Below are 21,824 nucleotides of genomic sequence, written 5' to 3' on the forward strand. Positions count from 1 at the left end.
GCATGGGAAAACTTTGGGGGGCAGTTCCACGATGAATGACTCCGTATAAAATGAAAGTGTTATTATTAAGGGGGTTACATTTGGGACACTTTCAAGATGTTGGTTATCGTCGTTATAATCATGACGTGGCTCTTGACGTGGGCCTGGCATGTCGACCGATTAGCACCACTTTTATCTTCTTTCACGTGGCATTTTTGGGGATGGCAACAGATTGCAAATTAACGTCGAGATTCGGCATCCCACGCGCCTGCTTCAGGAGCAGCCGCGTGGGTTTGTTTCCGATCGCCGTTTAACGATCCGATTGGGGCAGCCGTCCCCCGCTAAGTTGCACGGTCTGAGATGTCGCGCGGCAATCTCACGCACCGGGCTCTCGTTCACTTAGCACCGTCACCTGGGCTTCGTTTGTCCAACTTGTTGACAAAGCAGAGACGGCCGCGATGTACCGCGGTGTCGGACGTACCCAGACGTTGCGACGACTCCTTCGTGCCACGCCTGATACCTTGACTCGCTCGCCATCGCGCAACCATATTTTTACTCAACTTTACAAGCCGCACGTATGTTCAAGATGAATTGTTTACGTTTAGCTCGGAGATCGCCTCCTTCGTGAACTTTCTCAGACCGATGAAACCCCGCTGCAGGGCAACCACGGTGGCTAGGAGATGTTGACTCCCTCGCCCGGTTTACATGAGGTCGTGGGTTCGATGCTGACCCTGAAACCTGCATATTTGGAGTTTGCGCGTTTCTATCCCCATGGTCGCGTTGATTTTTCTCCGTTGTCCTTCGGGTTTTCCCCTCCACATTTAGTATCGACATCACGCGTTCAGAGTATTTGGCTACTGCTCTAAATTTCCACGACGACAAGCCACTTCGATAATTGTTTTTTTACCCTTTTATCTGGCAACAAAACTGACACCTTTTTTTTACAAGGAGTCATGTTTGCATAGACCACAATACCTGCAGTTATAATGCAAACAAAAAACACAACTCTGATAATGTATGCACCAGAGGTGTGGACTCGAGTCATGTGACTTGGACTCGAGTCAGACTCGAGTCATGAATTTGATGACTTGCGACTCGACTTGGACTTGCATAACAATGACTTTGTCCCACCTATGAGATGTGGACTCGAGTCATGTGACTTGGACTCGAGTCAGACTCGAGTCATGAATTTGATGACTTGCGACTCGACTTGGACTTGCATAACAATGACTTTGTCCCACCTCTGGTATGCACTGTCCTTGAAGTTTATTGGTCCACACCCAAGACAGCTTTCCTTAGAGCCTAGTCTCACATGGTGTTGGAGCAGATGACGCCAAAAGGCGCACAACTCAAAGACAATGCACCATCAGAGTATGAGAGCTCGAGGTAAAGCATTTACACCATTGGAACCTCATTTTCCAGTAAAAAAATGTGATAATTGGTTTTTTAACCTTTTTTAACGTTTGGTTTTATTTTAAAATAAGAATACTTTACTTATTTGGACAGCGGCTCCTGGCCCCACGAGCGGTTCTCCCAGCGCAGTGCCACCAGTTGTCTTTTGTTCGTGCGAAAGCCACTTCAAGGTCCCCAGCTCGCGGTTTTTACCGACGTTTTTCACGAGTTTGTACGACAGAGCTTCGTATCTTTTTTCCCCCCTCCCCACCAAATTTGTATCCCCATCGTGCTGTTGGGTATTGACGTCGTAAGCCGCGTGGTCGCACAACCCCCCATCACGTTAGAGAATAACGCGAGGGGTGTCCAACAGGAAGTGGACACCACGCAGCTGACCCCTGAGATCCTTTCAAGTGACCTGAGTGACCTCGGGTCCTACGCACGGCGGTCAAACCGCCGTTCTTAATTCACAACGCTGGAAATTTGACAACGTGAACCAATTTTACTACGGCGGGCATTGTGTGCATTGTCACTGGGTTGGTGACTGGGTTCAAGAGCATCAACTCAATCGACTTGAGGGCCGAGTTTACCCACGGCAGCCCCCCTGGGTTCGAACCCAGGTCTCGCGCTCTACAAACCCCCCCGATGCCCACCTTGTCCATCTCCGGACGACGACAACGACGGTTGACCCGTCACAATGTTGGTGTACCTATCGACCGCAAGCGGGACGCGCGATGCTTTGCGAGCCTGGTCCCTGACTGGGACGCGAACCGTTATTTGCGTGCCTGTGGTTGCGAATCGCGAATTGACAAATGACGTCAATGTCTCGCACCGCCACGACAGCAGCCACCCCCGGCGTTAGCCTGCGCGCTCATGCTGCAACATGGCCCTGGTTCTTCCATTTGTTTGCACCTAAAACTAACCGAGCACTATTATTCCCCGGTGCGTGCGTGTGTGAGCCCGTATATTTTTTTGCGTATCAACGCCCACGTCGCTTGCGTGTCGTGGTTAACGGCGATTTGCTTATGCAATTTAGTTGTTTGCGCACAAATAATTTGATGTAATAGGCCAGGGGTCCTCAAACTACGGCCCGCGGGCCACATGCGGCCCGCCGAGGACATTTATCCGGCCCGCCGGGTGTTTTTGCCGCCGCTGCCTGTCTGTTACTTTTTTTCTACATGAGAAGGACGGTCATTGGTGGAAGAGCGAGAGGGGGCGGAGTTCCCCCCAATCAGACTGCATTGATGGGCAGTGCAGTCTGTATGTCTCTGTGTGGGCAAAGTTATTGCTGGTATATTGTTTTTGTAGCGCTGTATATATATTGGTATTTTACTAATATCAATTTTGACTCCCTAGGAAACAATGATGTCAAGAAAGAGAAAAATTGACTCGGAGTGTAGGATATTCAAAGAACAGTGGACTTATGATTACTTTTTCACGCAGTACAAGGAAAGAGCTGTGTGTCTGATATGCCAGAATATAGTGTCTGTGTTCAAAGAATACAATTTACGTCGACACTATGAAACTCAACATAAAGATAAATATTATTGTTTGGTCGGAGAAGTGAGAAAAGATAAAATATTAAAACTGAAAAATACATTAACAACTCAGCAAAATACTTTTGTGAAGCAGAAGCAGCTAAATATTTCATCACTGCGAGCAAGTTTTCAAGTTGCCAAGCTAATAGCGTGCACTGGCAGACCATTCGTGGAGGGAGAATTTGTTAAAGAATGCCTTCTTTCTGTTGCCAAAGAGATGTGTCCAGAGAAGGCCGATTTATTTAGTACGGTGAGTCTTTCAGGACCTACAATTACACGGAGGATTGAAGAAATGGGAGACAATTTGCATCAGCATTTGCAAAACTCCACAAAAAAACTTTCCTATTTTTCCTTGGCACTCGACGAAAGCAATGATGTTCGTGATTCTGCACAACTTCTAATTTTTATTCGTGGGACGAATGACTATTTCGAAGTCACAGAAGAGCTTGCTGCACTGCAAAGCATCAAAGGAACAACTACAGGAGAGGATATCTTTCGATGTAAAGCTTTCGTGACTGCAGGGATTCATCTTCTTGGTTCTTTCGGTAAAGTCACATAGAAAGGAAGTAATAAAATAATAAAAGTAAAACATAATAAAAAAATTCTCACGACGTTTCGGCCACAACGCAAGCAGCCGTCCTCAGGTGAAAACCAGGTCTGTTGGGGAGACAGCGTCTGAATGAAACAGCACACGAGCTTGGAGCGTATATAAGCTGGGTTGGAAGCGGGGGAAAGAGTGCCTTGACAAAATAATTTGCATATCAAGAGGAATTTAGCATATTTATGGGAAATGCAGGAATGTGATTAGTACTACATATGCCCGTGCTGCATATGTAGTACTAATAACATTCCTGCATTTCCCATAAATATGCTAAATTCCTCTTGATATGCAAATTATTTTGTCAAGGCGCTCTTTCCCCCGCTTCCAACCCAGCTTATATACGCTCCAAGCTCGTGTGCTGTTTCATTCAGACGCTGTCTCCCCGACAGACCTGGTTTTCACCTGAGGACGCCTGCTTGCGTTGTGGCCGAAACGTCGTGAGAATTATTTTATTATGTTTTATTTTTATTATTTTATTACTTCCCTTCTACGTGACTTTACCGAAAGAACCAAGAAGAGAGGATATCTATGAAAAGGTTTGCCAAACTGTGAATGTTTCGATTTAAAGCTTTCGTGACTGCAGGGATTCATCTTCTTGGTTCTTTCGGTAAAGTCACGTAGAAGGAAAGTAATAAAATAATAAAAATAAAACATAATAAAATAAAATAATTCTCACGACGTTTCGGCTACAACGCAAGCAGCCGTCTTCAGGTGAAGAATGAGATACCGTACTATATACTGCCAGAGTATAGTAAGTATACTGATGGTGCTATGCAGTTTATACTTTAGTTTTTTATGTAGTTTATACTTTAGTTTTCTACGTGGTTGTTTAGTAACTGCAGCTACATATCATTAACATTCCTTTCCTTTGTTAATGCTACTCCCTGCACCCCCCCTTGGTGCTGCTGATCCTGCATAATGCATGGGCATAATATGACTTTGAAACCCCCCCCGCCCACCTCCTACGCATTTTCCATGAATATGCTAAATTCCTCTTCATATGCACATTCTTTTTGTTAAGGCGCTCTTCCACCTCCAACCCAGCTTATATATAAGCTCCTAGCTTGGTAGTGTCTCATTCTTCACCTGAAGACGGCTGCTTGCGTTGTAGCCGAAACGTCGTGAGAATTATTTTATTATGTTTTATTTTTATTATTTTATTACTTCCCTTCTACGTGACTTTACCGAAAGAACCAATAAGATGAAACTGTGAATGGTTTGGAGCTGAACTGGGCTAAACTAGCCAGTGTGACAACTGATGGTGCTCCTAGCATGGTGGGGTCTAAGAAAGGAGTAATTGCTCGCATTAACCAAGAGATGGACAAACATAACCATTCTCATCCAATAGCCATACACTGCCTCATCCACCAACAAGCGCTGTGTTGTAAATCACTGAAGTGGGACTTTGTTATGAAATTTGTGGTATCTTGTGTTAACTTCATTAGAGCTCATGCACTAAACCACAGACAATTTCAGGAATTTCTGTCTGAGCTAAATGTTGACTATGAAGATGTTCTGTATCACACAGAAGTCCGTTGGCTGAGTCGTGGGAGAGTTTTGAAACGTTTCTATGACTTCCACAGATTACAGCTTTTCTGCTTTAAAAAAACAAAGAAGTACCAGAGCTCAATGATGCAGAATGGAAATGGCACCTTGCCTTTCTGACAGATGTAACAGAGCTACTCAACAGTTTCAATGTGCAACTTCAAGGAAAGGGGAAGCTCATCTGTGATAGGCAATCACATGTCAAAGCATTTGAAGTAAAATTAGGCCTCCTCATGAAACAAGTGAAGGAGGAAAACTTCTGCCATCTCCCCACAACTCAAAATCTGTTAGCGGAAAAACCATTGGTTGCATTCCCAAACAAAACATGTGTGGATTCACTGGAAAAATTGCAAAAGGAGTTCCAATTTGGATTTTAAAAGCTTCATCTCCATGAACAGGACATACAGCTTTTCCGTAACCCATTTTATATTGACATTGAAAATGTGGATACAATTTACCAAATGGGACTGGCTGAACTGCAGAATTGTGACTCTCTGAAAGACGCATTCAAGTCAAGCAGCCTTCATAATTTCTATGCATCTCTCCCCTCTGAGACATATCCTCATCTCAGGAACCATGCACTCAAAATGGCAACCATCTTTGGCAGCACTTATGTCTGTGAACAGACTTTTTCCAGAATGAAACATTTGAAATCTCCAACCAGATCTAGACTAACGGATGCACACTTGCATCACTTGTTACGACTAAGCAGTGACAAATATGGAACCGGACATTGACCATCTCATTAGCCAAAAGCAGGCCCATAGTTCCCATTGAAATACTGGCAAGTTTGTTGATTTAACTTTACTTGTTCTTCATTTTAAATATTGTATTTGTTCCCGTTTTGTTTCTTCACTTCAAAATAAGATATATGCAGTGTGCATAGGAATTTGTTCATAGTTTTTTTTTAACTATAGTCCGGCCCTCCAACGGTTTGAGGGACAGTGAACTGGCCCCCTGTTTAAAAAGTGTGAGGACCCCTGTAATAGGCGGTCACCTGTACGGTGACCGCCGCTGACGGCAGGCGCGCGACCGTGAGTGTTTGTGAGTGTTAGTGGGTGAGTGTTAGTGGGTGTGTGTTAGTGCGTGAGTGTTAGTGGGTGAGTGTTAGTGGGTGAGTGTTAGTTAGTGAGTGTTAGTGGGTGTTAGTGGGTGAGTGTTAGTGCGTGAGTGTTAGTGGGTGAGTGTTAGTGCGTGAGTGTTAGTGAGTGTTAGTGGGTGAGTGTTAGTGAGTGTTAGTGGGTGAGTGTTAGTTAGTGAGTGTTAGTGGGTGTTAGTGGGTGAGTGTTAGTGCGTGAGTGTTAGTGGGTGAGTGTTAGTGCGTGAGTGTTAGTGAGTGTTAGTGGGTGAGTGTTAGTGCGGGCCTTAGTGTTAGTGGGTGAGTGATAGTGGGTGAGTGTTAGTGCGGGCGTTAGTCCTGGCGCGGGCGTGAGTCTTGGTGCGGGCGTGTTTGTGTGTGTGTTTGAGTGTTAGTGTGGGCGTGAGTCTTGGTGCGGGCGTGAGTCTTGGTGTGAGTGTGAATCTTGGTGTGAGTGTTTGTGTGGGCGTGAGTGTTTTGTGTGGGTGTGAGTGTTGCTGCGGGCGTGAGTCTTGGTGTGAGTGTGAGTCTTGGTGTGAGTGTTAGTGCGGGCGTGAGTGTGTGTGGGTGTGAGTCTTGGCGTGAGTCTTGGTGTGGGTGTTAGCGTGGATTGCGCGAAGTAAAGGGGCCGTCACTCGCACTAAATAGCGGAACCGGCGACTCGGGATTTAATTGCGTGAGATAATTTAATAATATTAGGGGGGCATTTGCGCACCCGTATTATTTTTCGTCAAATCTGCCCCCCCCCTCCCCAAGCCCTCACAATGCATTTACATAAAGCGTTAACAACCGCCCGACTATTTGATACACAATGTAAGCCAATTTATAGCACCATTTGCCAGTGTTTTAATGAAATAATGAGCCCAATTAAGGTTTCCGTTTGCAGAGATAATTTAAAAGTGTGGAAAATGGGGTAATTGCCTCCACAAAAGCGTCATTTGCTGGGGTTGACGGTGGTGGTGCGTGTGCGCGTCTGCATGCGTGTGTTTTTTCCTCGGAGTGCCTCTTCCAATGCATTAAGTGCTGCCTATTGTTCTGCGTGCGTGTGTGCGTGCACATGTGCGTACACATGCCCGTGTGTGTACACATGCCCGTGTGCGTGTGTGCGTGTGTGCGTGCGTGTGTGCGTGCGTGTGTGCGTGTGTGCGTGCGTGTGTGCGTGCGTGCGTGCGTGTGTGCGTGCGTGTGTGCGTGCGTGTGTGCGTGTGTGCGTGCGTGTGTGCGTGCGTGTGTGCGTGCGTGCGTGTGTGCGTGCGTGCGTGCGTGCGTGCGTGTGTGCGTGTGTGCGTGCGTGTGTGCGTGCGTGTGTGCGTGCGTGTGTGCGTGCGTGTGCGTGCGTGTGCGTGCGTGCGTGTGTGTGCGTGTGTGCGTGCGTGCGTGTCTGACGAGCAGCGCTTCCCGTTGACGACCACCACCAATGAGGAGTATTTGAACCAGTCCTGGGCCTCCCCTAGGTCGACTCGGCCTCAAATGAGTACCTGGTGCGGTGTGTAAAAACATCGCCACTGGGGAGACAAAGGCTGCCCGGCGTGGTGCTGGCCACCCACCCCCTCGTGTGCCGTGCCGGCCTTCATAGGTGCTCGCTAACAGCACTTTCCCCAACAGTCTGTTGAGGCAATACGGGGGATATTTGTCTTTGTGACCGGCAGCAACGATTCACCCTCCCAACCGAGCGCTTTCATGGACTGATTCACAACCGATTGTTTTTTTTGAGTTGTTCCATGTCATTCTTCTTCTTGCGTACGGTTGATGTGGGTGCAAAGCAACAACTACAATTTCAAATTCAAGTGGTCAAACCAGACAACCATTTAATGATCCGGTCAAATTGATGTTACGTGTGCAAGCGGGGGGCGCCGCAGTGGCGAGATGTTAACTCCCTCGCCTGGTATGCAGGAGGTTGTGGGTTCGATCACGAACCCTGATGCCTGCTGCTGTATATTTGGAGTTTGCATGCTCTCATTGCTTGTTATCCCGCACCTCCGGTTAGCACGGTGGGCTACGTGCGTTGCGAAAGAAATTCAATATACCTACATGCATTTCTCCTGTTGTATATTTTCTTTCACGTGAGATTAGAATCGCTGTCACTGCGAGAAGGCCCTTGCGGTTACAGAAGTGGTTTGTGTGTGGTGACGCTGGAGGCGTGTACTGTGTTCTGGCCAAGGAAGCTGCTCTCTAATACTCGATGAGAGCAAATAGGATATGTGCAGCGATATAATTTGTACATGTGTTTTAGGCGATTCGTTTACCTTTTAAAAATGGGATCTTTTTGCCAGTATCAAAGTATGAAAAAAATTACCCTTTCTGTGTGTCACTCTAGCGAGATGTTATCTGCCTCGCCTGGTATACAGGAGGTCGCGAGTTCGATCCCGACCCTGACAAATGCCTGCGATATTTGGAATTTGTATCTTCTCCCAATGGTGACATGGATTTTTCTCCTGGTCCTCCGGTTCTTCCATCCACATGTTTGAAATATGGGCGCTTTGAGTATTTGGCTTCTGTGTATGTCTGTAAGCTCGAAACTTTCACGTGATAATGCGCTTCGTTGAGCTATAATCTGTGGTCAGGTCGCTTCTGATAAATAGCCATGGAGCTCATTGGACCTTACCCGGTAAAATAAAAATTAAATATATATATATAAGGTATAACTTCTCAAGCCGAGCTATAAATGCTCTGATACATGTGGCATTATCTTTGCACTGTCCGCCTTTTGGCATTGTTCTTTACATCATTAGACCTCCTTTGCCAGTTCCAAAATATAATAATAGGGGTTTTTCCCCTTTTTTCTGGAAACAAAACTGAAACCTTTTCACGAGGATTCATGTGTGCATTAACCACAATACCTGTGGTCAAAATGCCAACAAAAAAACACACTCTGGTCGAGCACCGTTTGAGACGAGGCTCAAAAGAAAGCTGTCTCTGGTGTGGACCAATCAGTTTCAAGGACAATGCCAATATATTATCAGAGCGTGATGAATGTAATTCGCCCGGGGGCCTTTCCCCAGTGCGAGGCCTCGCGGTTGGCAAGGCGCCGTACAAACCGGAGTAGCGAGCCGTGTCCGGCCCCGTCTCCTCTCGGTTCCCCCACGCCAGAGGTCGCAAACGGGTTTTGATTCCTTACCCGTACCCGGCCGCATCAGGGTCGCAAATGGGTACCCGTACCCGGCCGGGTACGGGTACCCGTTCCCTACCCGTACCCTACCCGAAATGAGTGACAAACAGTGACTCACCAGTGACTCACGGCCTACCCGTTCCCGGCCGCACCAGGGTCGCAAACGGGTACCCGTACCTGTACCCGGCCGGGTACGGGTAGCCGGGTATCGGGTAGGGTACGGGTATCGGGTACCCGGTTGCGACCTCTGCCCCACGCCCGCTGCTGCGAGTCAACATGCCGGCGAGCATCTACGAGGGATAGCCCTGCAATTGCCCGCTCGCTCCACTGCTGCCAGAAGGGCCTCCAACGTTGAGGGAGTTCTGGAGAGCACCGTGAGAATAGGAGGGGAGGGGGGTCCCCCTTTTAGAGCAGCGGTTCCCAAAAAAGAAATTTACAATTTCAAAGAGCTGATAGTGGCTTGTAGTGGTCCGCTAAATGTTTGGAGGTTGGGAAGTGGGTGCGCACACTCAAAGTTTGGGAACCGCTGCCCTAGAGGGTGTTGTGGCCTAGTTGCCTACCGTCCCACGGTGGACATGTGTCTCGGAAGAGGTTGGCTCACCCACACGCAACCCACCGCTCGACTAATCTGGGCAGCGGCCTTAGGCCAACGCATCGTGGTAATCTCAAAGTCATCGACGGAGCGAAGCCCACAGGGGCCTGCCCGTCATCACCGCGTGCCGGCCGTCCCTCACCGTCGTCTCTTCCCCCCCCCCCTGCCCCACCACCACCGTGGGCCCTGCAGCGAGGACGAGCGCTTCCGCTACTGGGAGCGCGAGACGCGCGAGTTCGGGCGCGAGCGCGAGATGGAGCGCTCGTACGAACGCGAGCAGCAACAGCAGCAGCAGCAACAACAACAGCAGCAGCAACAACAACAACAGCAGCAACAGCAGCAGCAGCAACAACAACAACAGCAGCAACAACAACAACAGCAGCAGCAACAACAACAACAGCAGCAGCAGCAGCGCGAGCACCGGGAGCCGCCGGCGCGTGAGCACCGAGATCACCGCGGCGACGTGCGGGAGAGGGAGCACCGCGAGCGCAGCTACGACCGCGAGCGGCGGCACGGCAGCCGCGACAGGGGCGGCGGCGGGGGGGGCAGCGGGGGGGGCAGCGGGGGGGGGCAGCCGCGACACCGAGGAGCGGCACCGCGACAGGCGCCACCGCGACAAAGACGACGGGGGAGGAGGAGGAGGGGGAGGGGGGGGCGGAGTGGGAGGAGGCGGAGGGGGCAGCAGCGCGGGCGGTAGTGGCGGCAGCAGCCGACACAAGTCGTCCCGCAGGTGAGACGGGGCGGGAGCGAGCGGGGCACGGGCCTCTTGCTGCCGTGGCTGCCCCAGCTTTCACTGGGGCTGTCGTTGTTGTTGTTGTTGTTGTTGTCGTTGTTGTCGTTGTTGTTGTTGTCCGTGCTGGGCCCTGGTTGGTTGTTCCGGCTGTGCTGTCGCTGCTGTGTCTCTCCTCTCGCCCGTGTTTCCCTGCACTGACCGTGCCCCATACCATCCAACAAGTCCCCCCCCCCTTAAATCTTGACTTAATGCTTTCGTGACTGCAGGAATTCATATTGTTTGAGTCTTTCGGTAAAGTCACGACGTTTCGATGGCAGCACAAGCGTTCGTCATCGGGAAGAAAAAAGAGGGGGAAAGCTGCTGGAGCAGACTGTTTTAAAGGATTAAAATGGGTGTAGCTCAAGGGTCATAAACAAAGTGGGCGGGGCTAGTTATGTTAATGTAATAAATTAGCATGTCAATGTAAGATCGGAGAGCGGCCTCCACGACGAAGGGCGCGGAGGTGGCTATGTTAATGTGAGAGATTAGCATGTTAATGTGAGAGATGAGCATGTTAATGTGAGAGATTAGCATGTCAATGTGAGAGATGAGCATGTTAATGTGAGAGATGAGCATGTTAATACTGGTAGGAACGAAGTGGACCAGCCTACAATAGATTATATCGTCCGTCCGTGTAGCAACATCGCCCCCTACTGCAAACACTTGGCATGACCCTACAAAAACCTTTAGACTCTGTGAGGCTTTCCTGGCTAAACAAGTGTAACATTCCCTTATAATTCCCTCAGATAGCTTTTATTAAAACATTTAAATTAATGAGGCTTTCCTGGCTAAACACGTGTAACATTCCCTTATAATTCCCTGAGATAGCTTTTAATTAAAACTTTGAAATTAAATAAAAAAACTCACAGCGCCCTAAAGCCTACAGCTAGGCCTAAAGCCTAGAACTAGGCCTCAAAGTCTCCCTTCGTATCGTACCCCCGCGTGTGTGCAAGGGAGTTAATGTTTAACAATGTTACATTCCCTGATGCTTTTAAATAGAAACATTTAAATTTAAAGCTTTTACATAAATAATTAAAACATTTAAATTAACAATTAACTCACGGCGGCCTAAAGCCTACAGCTAGGCCTAAAGCCTAGACCTAGGCCTCAAACTCTCCCTTCGTATAGTTCCCCCGCATGTGTGAAAGGGAGTTAATGTTTAACAATGTTACATTCCCTGATGTTTTTTAATAGAAACATTTAAATTTAAAGCTTTTACATTAAAAACAACTTCCTACCCCCCCCTCGTCGGCGGCTCTCCAGCCTAGAGCCAGGCCTGGGAATCTCTCCCCCGCTCGGGGTGTATTGGGCGGGGCTACAGCGGCAGGGGGCGGGGCTGGGCGGGGCAACGGCGGCAGGGGGCGTGGGCACGAGGTGGAGGGCGGGGCTACGCGGGGTTGGGGCGGGGTTGGGGCGGGGTTACGGCGGTAAGGGGCGGGGCAACGAGCTGGGGGCGGGGACACCGAGATGGGGCGGGGCCACGGGTGGCCGGGGCGGGGTTACGCGGGTGGAGGGCGGGGCCACGGGGCATCCACTTATTGGCGGCCATTTTTTGCCATTTCATTTTATTATAGCCATTCAATTGTTCGTTCCTACCAGCCCACCCCGCAGGGTCCTGTTGTGAGAGATTAGCATGTTAATGGCGGATCACAGAGTAGCAAAGTCGAGCTTGGTGAGCGAGGTGGCTGTGTTTGTGTGGGAAGTTTAACCTGTTCATGTAAAATCAGAGAGCCGAAAAGAACAACTAACATTGGAAGGTGGTAGTTATCACTTAAACTGGTTGATAACGTCCTTCCAATGATTGCTCAGTTTGTACCCATCTTCTCGATTAAAGTTGTTTCTGTATATGTGGATGGCTTCATTAACGAATCTTTGTTGATAGCCAGTGGGTTTGCAGAGTACCTTCGTCTTAGAGAAATCAATTTTGTGTGAGCCCACCGCATTAAAACAATGATCAGCCACGGCCGAGGTATTGGTCCCGACCGTGTTTGAGATCTGCCTTATGTTCACGAACACGGTCCGAGACATGTCGCTTATTTTCCCCAATGTAACCACTGCCGCAGACACAGCTTAGTTTGTAGACGCCGGGGTATTGCATGTCAGGGATCACATCCTTCACAGATGGGATCAGATCACGAATTTTACGTACTGTTAAATCGAACCTGGATCGTGTGTTTGCTCATGATTTTGGAGATATTTTTGGTGACCATTGCTATGTAGGGCAAAGGGATTGTTTTGATTGGGTCTTCAGATGGTTCTTTACCAACGGTTTTGGGAAGGATGGTGGTGGGAGTCAGGTTTTAGGTAGGCATCCGTGTGGGTGGCTTTCCTGTAGACAGAGCGTCCCATTGAGCCATCTGGTCTCCTTTCGATTAAAACATCCAGGAATGGTAGCTTGCCATCCTTTTCCACCTCCATGGTGAATTTGATGGCTGGGTATATGGAATTGATGTGCTTGAGAAATTGGTTGAGAGCTGGTAGGCCATGTGGCCAGATGACGAACGTGTCATCTACGTACCTCTTCCACAAGGACGGACGTAGAGTGGATGCCTGGATGGCATCTGTCTCAAATTTTTCCATGAAAACATTGGCTACAACTGGAGTTAAGGGAGAACCCATTGGAGTACCTTCAACTTGTTTGTAGAAAGTTCCTTTCCAGGTGAAGTCTGTGTTGGTGAGGCAGTGTCTCATCAGGGCTGGTACATCGGCATTCAGTCCTTGTTGGAGCAAGTCTTCAATGATTGCAATGGTGTCAGGCACAGGAACTTTAATAAACAAAGAGACTACATCGAAACTAACGAGCAAATCACCTGGAGACAGTGAGATTTCTTAACGATACCAAGTGAGCTGAGTTAAGTCCAGCTGAGGAGGTCTTACCAGTGAATGGTTGTAAGACAGAAATCGGGCCTTGTATTGCGATCGAAACGTCGTAGTTTCTTCTTTGAACCTTCCTACGTGACTTGACCGAAAGACCCAAAGAACATGAATTCCCCCCCACCCCCTCTCTCTCTCTCTCTCGTTGTGTTTCACTCTCATAAAGTAACTCAAGATGCGGTTGCAAAAGGAGTTCTGAACTCCTTTTGCACCGTATTGGTCAACAAAAAAAAAATTCTGGCCTGGACTTTTGCAGCTGTTCTAGACTAATTTCAGGGTGCCGATTCCAAATCTGATCTCAGATTTGCTCTATCACCCGAGTCAGTGACTGCTTTAGTGTTAGAATACGGTGCTGTATTTTTAGGATAGTGTGTTTATCATATCATTTTATGTAGATATCCACATTTAATAGTTTTCTTCTGCAGTTTTTATTGAAAATGCAATATTCGATATCTCAAAAACCTAATGTGATAGACAAAAACTGATGCCAGATTTGGAATCAGCACCCCAAAATGACCTTAAAACCGTTGGAATACCTTATGCCAGAAAAAGTGTGTTGACCAGTGTATAATCGTCACTGGTGTTGTGCACGCACACACGTGCTCATGCACACACACACACACACACCTTGCACATAACACTCCAAGGACCCTTGATAACAGAACCCATCAATTAGTCTAATCAAAGGCTTTTTGTTGTTAACAAGATACCGCAAAGCTTCAATTGCACGCAGTCTCACAAAAGTAATGAAAATAAAGACATAAAACCGTTGGACTATCTTCTGCCAGAAAAAGTGTGTTGACCAGTGTAAAGTAATCCGCTAAACTCGAGAGCCTCGCTTCAGCCGGTGGCGGCGTGAAGCTCGGCTCTGAATCGCGGCCGTCGAGAGTGACAGCGCTGATAATTGTTTTTTTATCACATCACAACTCAAAGACAATGCACCATCAGAGTATGAGAGCTCGGGGCAAGCATCTACACTATGGGAACCTCATTTGCCAGTAAAAATGATAATTCGTTTTTTACCCTTCTATCTGGCAACAAAACTGACACCTTTTTTGAGTTGTGCGCCTTTTGGCGTCATCTGGTCCAACCCATGTGAGACTAGGCTCTAAGGAAAGTTGTCTCGGGTGTGGACCAATCAACTTCAAGGACAGTGCATACATTATCAGAGTTATGTCTTTTGTTTGTATTATGACTGCAGGTATTGCGGTCTATGCAAACATGACTCCTTGTAAAAAGGTGTCAGTTTTGTTGCCAGATAGAAAGGTAAAAAAACAATTATCATATTTTTACTGGCAAATTAGGTTCCCATAGTGACAGCGCTGTCGTGTGCGTGCGTGCGCGCGACGCGCAGGAGGCACCACGACGACGACGACTCTGACGGCCACCGGCGGCACAAGCACAAGAAGTCCAAGCGGAGCCGCGAGGACAAGGAGCACGAGGCCGGCGCCACGGAGGAGCGCACCGCCGACGCCGAGGCCGGCTCGGCCGCCGACGAAAACTGAGCGACGGTGCCGCCGCTTCCCCCCTCTCCCCACCCCACCTCCCACCCTCCCTCTCCCTTTCCACCCCCGTGTGTTGTTCTCGGCGATTTGTGGCTCGTTTTGGTGGCTCGCGGTCATTGCCGACGACGCGCCGGTGATCGCGGGGCGGGGGGGGCGGGGGGGGTGGCCCGTTTCTGTCGATTTGGTTTCGACGTCGCGTCTCTCTCTCGTCGTTTTTGGAATCTCGGAGAATCTCCACCGCCACCCTCCCCCTTGGCTGGGATCTGACCCCACGGGGTTCCAACTGCGACATCCGGGGGGGGGGCGGGGGGCGGCGCATGTCCACGAAGCCGCCCCCCTCCCGTCGAGAGCGTGACGCGTTTTCTTTTGCGAAAGCCGCCGCAGTTCGGCGGCGAGATTTTGCTCCGTTCCGATTCAATGGGCCGCCGTGCGTGTGTGTGCGTGCGTGTGTGTGCGTGCGTGTGTGCGTGCGTGTGTGTGTGCGTGCGTGCGTGTGTGCGCGCGTATGCGTGCGTGTGCGCGCGTGTGCGTGCATGTGTGTGTGTGCGCGCATGTGTGTGCGCGCATGTGTGTGCGCGTGTGTGTGCGTGTATATATTTTACGACCGGTTTAGACGCGGCCTGTCTCGGGGTGTTTTTTGTTTGTTCCTTTTGACCTCGAGGCCCTAAAGGGTCCCCCGAGGCCCCTCCCCCTTGTAAGCGGCTATCCGATGTTGCTTTTAATTTCATTTGGAGCTGGGACGTGGGACGTTGACCTCATCCGAGTTTCTCTCGCGTACTTGGTTGTCGTTGAACATAAATTTCTCCGTGCTGACGTTGGCAGATGTTTTTCTTTTTAACTCAAGGAGTGGAGCGATGGATCCATCCAGTGATTAGTATCGATTATCGAGCTCACAATATGTGCGTTGAATAAGGTGCGTGGTAATCGATGATTTTCGACTTGCTTCAGTGTATGTAATAGGTTCACTTGACCTCCACAACCACTAGAGGCGCTATCATTGACCGCTGCAAAAACAAAAAATCTGTGAATCGAATCATGACCCAAGATCGTTTCACCCCTGACGTCTCCTGCACAATATTCTCCCCACACTGTTCAATTTCCGATTACTCACTTCATTACGTCACCGCGAAGCACATTACAGTGTCTTGTCTGATCATCTGGAAAATATATTTTTATTACGATGTCGTGGAACAAGCGGGGAACGTCTCCACGGCCCAACGAGCGCGGCGGCGTCCGTCGCCTCCCTTCTACGGCTCTCGAGCCGCCGGTGGAAATTCCACGTTATTATGGCAGGGCCCAGAAAGTTATCGGAGTTGCGAGGCTGGTGTCGACCTCGTGACGATGTCCGTCGCATCGCCCGCCCGCCCTAATATTTTTCTTCCCACTCGCCAAACGTGGGTGACGGGGCTGTCCAAGCGCAGTGCCGTCGACGCTGCTGTGAGCAGCTCTGAGCGAGCCGTGGCAACGTGGAACGCGTTTGTCTCGAGTAACGGAGCCCCCCCCCCCCCCACCAAGCCGACAGAGCGGCCGTGTCGAGGGACGACCGAGCCGACCGTCCGTGCTTTTACTCGGCGCGAGCGATTTGCGTTTTAGCGGTGGGGTCGTCGCGCGAAGGCGTTTGTACTTCCGGCTTTTACAGCGAACGAGTGAGTGCACGCACGCACTCACTCCCCCCCCCCCCCCTTTCCGTGGACAAGAAGGTGTGTGTGCGAGCGAGCGATTGATTCGGCGCGTGGCAAAACGTACCACCGATGAGATTCATGAGATCTGTGACTCTGTCGGCTGTATGTGTTGAAATAAAAAGAAAGATTACACCTTTTTTTTTTAAAAGAAAAAGACATCTGCTTGGCTGTTTGCTTAGATCGTGTATGCAGCGTTATTTTGTTTTAAATTATATTTGGTTAGATGTGTGTGTGTCGTGTGTGCCAGTCATCTCAGTTCATCCATTTCATCTGGGCCTGTGCAGTGACCTGCCAACAAGACGTCAACACTTTCCTTCACCTCAAAGTGCACCTAGCCTGGTACAAGCGCCGTGGGTTGACACAAGTAATGGCTTTTGGCGGTCGTTGCTGCACGATGAAGGCTTCGTGTGTATCTCATTCTCTTCTGGGCCTTTCCTAGGTCAACTCAGCCTTAATTGAGTACTGGATTAGGTTCCATCATCACTGGGGAGACAAAGGTGGTACAACATAGTCGAGGCTTCATCCTGCATCATGCCAACCATAATAAGTGCTCACTAACAACACGGGCAATCCATAACACAGGTGCCGTTGATCATCAGACATTTAAATTACAGCATTCCCTGGTTATTCACGAACTTTCTGTCCGCGGTTTTGGCTACCCGCGAAGCGCCTTCTGGAACTCTACACGACAGCATCAAAAGAAAATGATGAGATGAGGGTTATTTTTTATCATTACCCGCAAAGTGTTCTATTCACGAAGATCTCGGGAACACGCCCCTCGCCAACGACGAGCTAACGCTGTGCACAAGCATACCGACGGTAAACAAACGTTCCGTAGCGAAGAGCTCCCCTCCGAGATCCCGCCAAGTGACTTCGGACCACAGAGAGGCAGCAGTTGCCCGCGAGCCGTGCCGCTGAGGGTAATGCTCATCACCTGGCAGTCAGGCCACGTGATGTTTGACATCTCGGTTATTTGTGAGTGGCCCGAGACCAGCAACTCTTCCCTCAACCCGCAGGGAGCTTGCCTGGAGATTCGAGCCCAGGCCTTTGAGCGGCGCCAGCTCAACGCTTTCACCTCAGCCCACGCAGACACCTCACCCGTCACTCATGAGGGTTCATGGACATGTTTAAACAAAGATCAAGATCCCCTGTGTAGCCTTAAGACTCATTGGGGCAAGTGCTGTTAGCGAGTCGCACCTATGATAATTGGTTTTTTACCCTTTTATCTGGCAACAAAACTGACACCTTTTTTTCATACGAGGAGTCATGTTTGCATAGACCACAGTACCTGCAGTCGTAATGCAAACAAAAAACATAACTCTGATAATGTATGCACTGTCCTTGAAGTTGATTGGTCCACACCCAAGACAGCTTTCCTTAGAGCCTAGTCTCACATGGTGTTGGACCAGATGACGCCAAAAGGCGTCCAACACCATGTGAGACTAGGCTCTAAGGAAAGCTGTCTCGGGTGTGGACCAATCAATTTCAAGGACAGTGCATACATTTTCTTGGTTCTTTCGGTAAAGTCACGTAGAAGGGAAGTAATAAAATATAAATAAAACATAAAATAATTCTCACGACGTTTCGGCCACAACGCAAGCATCCGTCCTCAGGTGGAGAACAGGACGGCTGCTTGCGTTGTGGCCGAAACGTGAGAATTATTTTATTATGTTTTATTTTTATTCTTTTATTATTTCCCTTCTACGTGACTTTACCGAAAGAACCAAGAAGATGAATCCCTGCAGTCACGAAAGCTTTAAATCGAAATTTAGTGCATACATTATCAGAGTTGTGTGTTTTGTTTGCATTCCGACCGCAGGTATTGTGGTCAATGCAAACATGACTCCTTGTAAAAAAAGGTGTCCGTTTTGTTGCCAGATAAAAAGGGTAAAAAACCAATTATCATATTTTTCCACTTGCAAAGGAGGTTCCAATGGTGAGTAGCACCTAATGAAGGCCGACCGGGTTGGGTGGCCAGCACCATGCCCGGCCACCTTTGTCTCCCTCTGTTCACACGCGGCACCGGGTGCTCATTTGAAGCCGAGTCAACGTGACATTCATGAAACACGCGTTGCTGAAGAGGCAGTTTTTATTGCATGACTTTTCACGAACCTACATGGACATTCACGGAAAAGAATTCCGATGGAGGTGGGGTGGCGGGCAGCCACGAAAAAACCGAGCAGCATGCATTCGTTTATTTTGATTCGCGTTTGTTTTCACCGCCAACCTAACTCCAACCTCTGCGTTTGTCGACTGTTTCAACCGCGGCAAGGCCCCCGCGACCAGCTCTCCACGTGGAAACCGCACGCGCGGGTTTTCCGCCACGTGAACCGCAAGGCGAACCGGGATTGGCGAGCCCGCCACAATGGACGCCCTTGATGCGCGCGCGCGTCTGTTAGAAAATCCCAAAGCGAATATCTAGAAAAAGGCGTGGAACGAATTCCAACGCGGCGAAGATTTGTACACGGGGGGGGGGGGGGGGGGGACGACTTGGCGGCAGCAGCGGCGCGTCCGGGGCGGGTCGTCAAACTCCGTCGTTCGGCACATGGAGTTTGATGTCGTTCGAAAAAGCAGGCACGCGTCGTCTGTATTTACAAGCGGGCGAATGCAAAACGAGGGGTTGGTTCCAGCACTACTGCGCACAGCAGCGCAGTAGTGCGGGAACGAAGCGACAACCACAGAGGGAGCATTTGAAGTCGAGGCTGAGCATCACGTTTTAGTATCGTGGTAGTAGCAGAACCGGCCCGTGTCAAAGAGGTTTGAGATTCAAAAATATGTGAACAATTGTAAAATCAAGTGTACATGTAATCGATGCGCTTATCCATTATCGGATAAATGAGCATTTCAGACTTTGTGTTTATATATATATCTCTCTGTTGGCAAAAAAGCGAGCCGGTCATGGAAATTTCGATTTAAAACTTTCGTGACTGCAGGGATTCATCTTTTTGGTTCTTTCGGTAAAGTCACGTAGAAGGGAAGTAATAAAATAAGAAAAAAACATATTTTTATTATTTTATTACTTCCCTTCTACGTGACTTTACCGAAAGAACCAAGAAGACGGTCACGGAAAGTCCACATTTCCCACAAACCCCTGTGCCAGTCCACCAACCGCCACGAGTTTGGACTTTGCGTACCGTAGACTTCGCTCTTTTGTGTTGAGGTTTAACGCCATCGCGGTTCTTGGACTCGTCGCTCTCAAAACTTTTTGACCTCGCTTGAGCGGACGCGCGGTCGCATCCGTGAATATCGGGCACTGCAGAAAACGACCGATGAAAGCTCTAAACCATTTGTATTTTACCAGGTAAGGTCCACTGAGCTGCATAGCTCTTCATCAGAAGCGAGCTGGCCACAAATGATAGCTCAACGAAGCGGCTTATCACGTGGACATTATAGCAGCCAAATACTCTAAATGCATATCGAGTCTAAATGTGGAGGGGAAAAAAACGGAGGACCCGGAGATAAATCCACGCGACCACGGGAAGAACACGCAAACTCCCAAATATACAGCAGGTGTCAGGGTCAGGATCGAACCCACGACCTCCTGTATACCAGGCGAGCTAGTTAACATCTCCCCACCGTGGCACAAAGCGTTTTGCTTATTTGGAGATCGAGTAAATGCCTCCGACTATCGTCAACACCAAAGTCACGACAACGTCTGCGGCTTAATTCACAGCCCGGCAACACTGCAACACGTGACACAACTATTGCGCAAGTTAATCGAAGCCACGTTACTGCCGAGGCAACACGGCCACAATCCGAACACGTGTACTCGTCGTGAACTACCGGGTTTCGTTCATGAACAGGCACAATAAATATGACAATTTACAATTATACAGCAGCAACCACGACACGAATTATTACTTTTAGTTTTCCTTACATCGTGACGCCAAAGCTAAGCTCGCAGAAAGGCATAATGCGCGACCCGGTGGAGAAGCCTTCCGTGGCGATGTTTGGTGGGAAAAATGACAGAGCACCAAAACCGCCGTGGATTTGTGCATTCGCGGGCAAATTTATTGAGCCGCAGTTCGCCGATCGCTCGACCACTCGCGGCTGACTGCGAGATTCCTGCACGCGATGACGCCGCTGCTGCTGCCGCTGCTGCTGCCGCTGCTGCTGCTGCTGCTGCCGCTGCTGCCGCTGCTGCTGCCGCTGCTGCTGCCGCTGCTGCTGCCGCTGAACACGCTGAGTCTCCGTGTGTCCGACTCGTCTCCCCAGCGGCCCATCGCCGGTCCCTGGCCACGCGGCCCTCCCAGCCTCTCCGTTGAGGGGGTTCAGACGCGCGCAATTTTCTTTCCTTGAGTGTAGAATACTGTACACGAGGGATACGTGTCCAGTATTGTACGCTACATTTTTTTTATTTCATTCTTTCCATTTACGCTCGGAAACATTAATCATTTTTTACATTCAGAATGCTCTCCCGCCGTTTCACGTCTGGGTTGATGCAGGGTAATGGAAAACAACAGCCGATCGGACTTTTATTTTTGATTACTATTTTTAATTTTGGCCTTTCAAGTGAGCTCGTAACGATCCACTTGATAATTCGATGTATTTTCACCCATCGGTGGTTATGATCATTTGGTTCGCGATTCATTTTCAATCCGAGATTGTTGAAGCCTGTGTGAAACCCGCAGTCGTCTAAAGGTGATCACGGGCCACGTAGCCGCGCACGTGCGATGAACAGGCGCAGCGCGGCGAGCGGGGTGATATCACCATCGGTCGGTGAGCGGTGATATCTGAACCGGTACTGGGCACCACCCTCCACCACAACTGCTCCCATATCCGTATTCACCAAACAGCAGTGACCAGCGTGGTGAAGTATGGCCACTAAACCCCCATGACCAACAGAGCTGGCCTTCATCCAGTAGTCGACTGACAATGTGGCCATACGAAACACATTGAATCCATTATTTCCTTTTATGATGTCAATTTTGTTTAGTTTCCCACCAAACATCTAGATGTTTTTTTTTACTAATTTCCACCAACACACAAATCAGGCCTCACAGTTGTTAATTCTTTTGCAACTGAGACCTGGGATCGAGAGAGCGAGTGAAAAAGCTGCATTTCATCACCTACGCTGGAGTAATTGCTCGGACTATTTACAAATCGGACTCGACTCAATTGCCCGTCGTTTTTGCGTCTGTCCAAAAAACTAGAATG

The 21,824-nt window shown here is 49.2% G+C and overlaps 1 protein-coding gene across 1 annotated transcript in view; it reads left to right on the plus strand.

The window, feature by feature from the left end:
* The window catches only part of FIP1L1 (factor interacting with PAPOLA and CPSF1), a gene marked incomplete at its 3' end in the record, with an annotated part of 53,218 nt that extends 42,843 nt beyond the window's left edge, over window positions 1-10,375 (plus strand). The window contains exon 14 of the mRNA XM_078601269.1: window positions 10,027-10,375. Coding sequence (XP_078457395.1) covers window positions 10,027-10,375 — 349 coding nt within the window. The remainder of the gene's footprint in view (window positions 1-10,026) is intronic.
* Window positions 10,376-21,824: the final 11,449 nt, after the last annotated feature.

Source organism: Lampetra planeri, chromosome 15 (assembly GCF_965212315.1).
Source record: "Lampetra planeri chromosome 15, kcLamPlan1.2.h2, whole genome shotgun sequence".
NCBI lineage: Eukaryota > Metazoa > Chordata > Hyperoartia > Petromyzontiformes > Petromyzontidae > Lampetra > Lampetra planeri.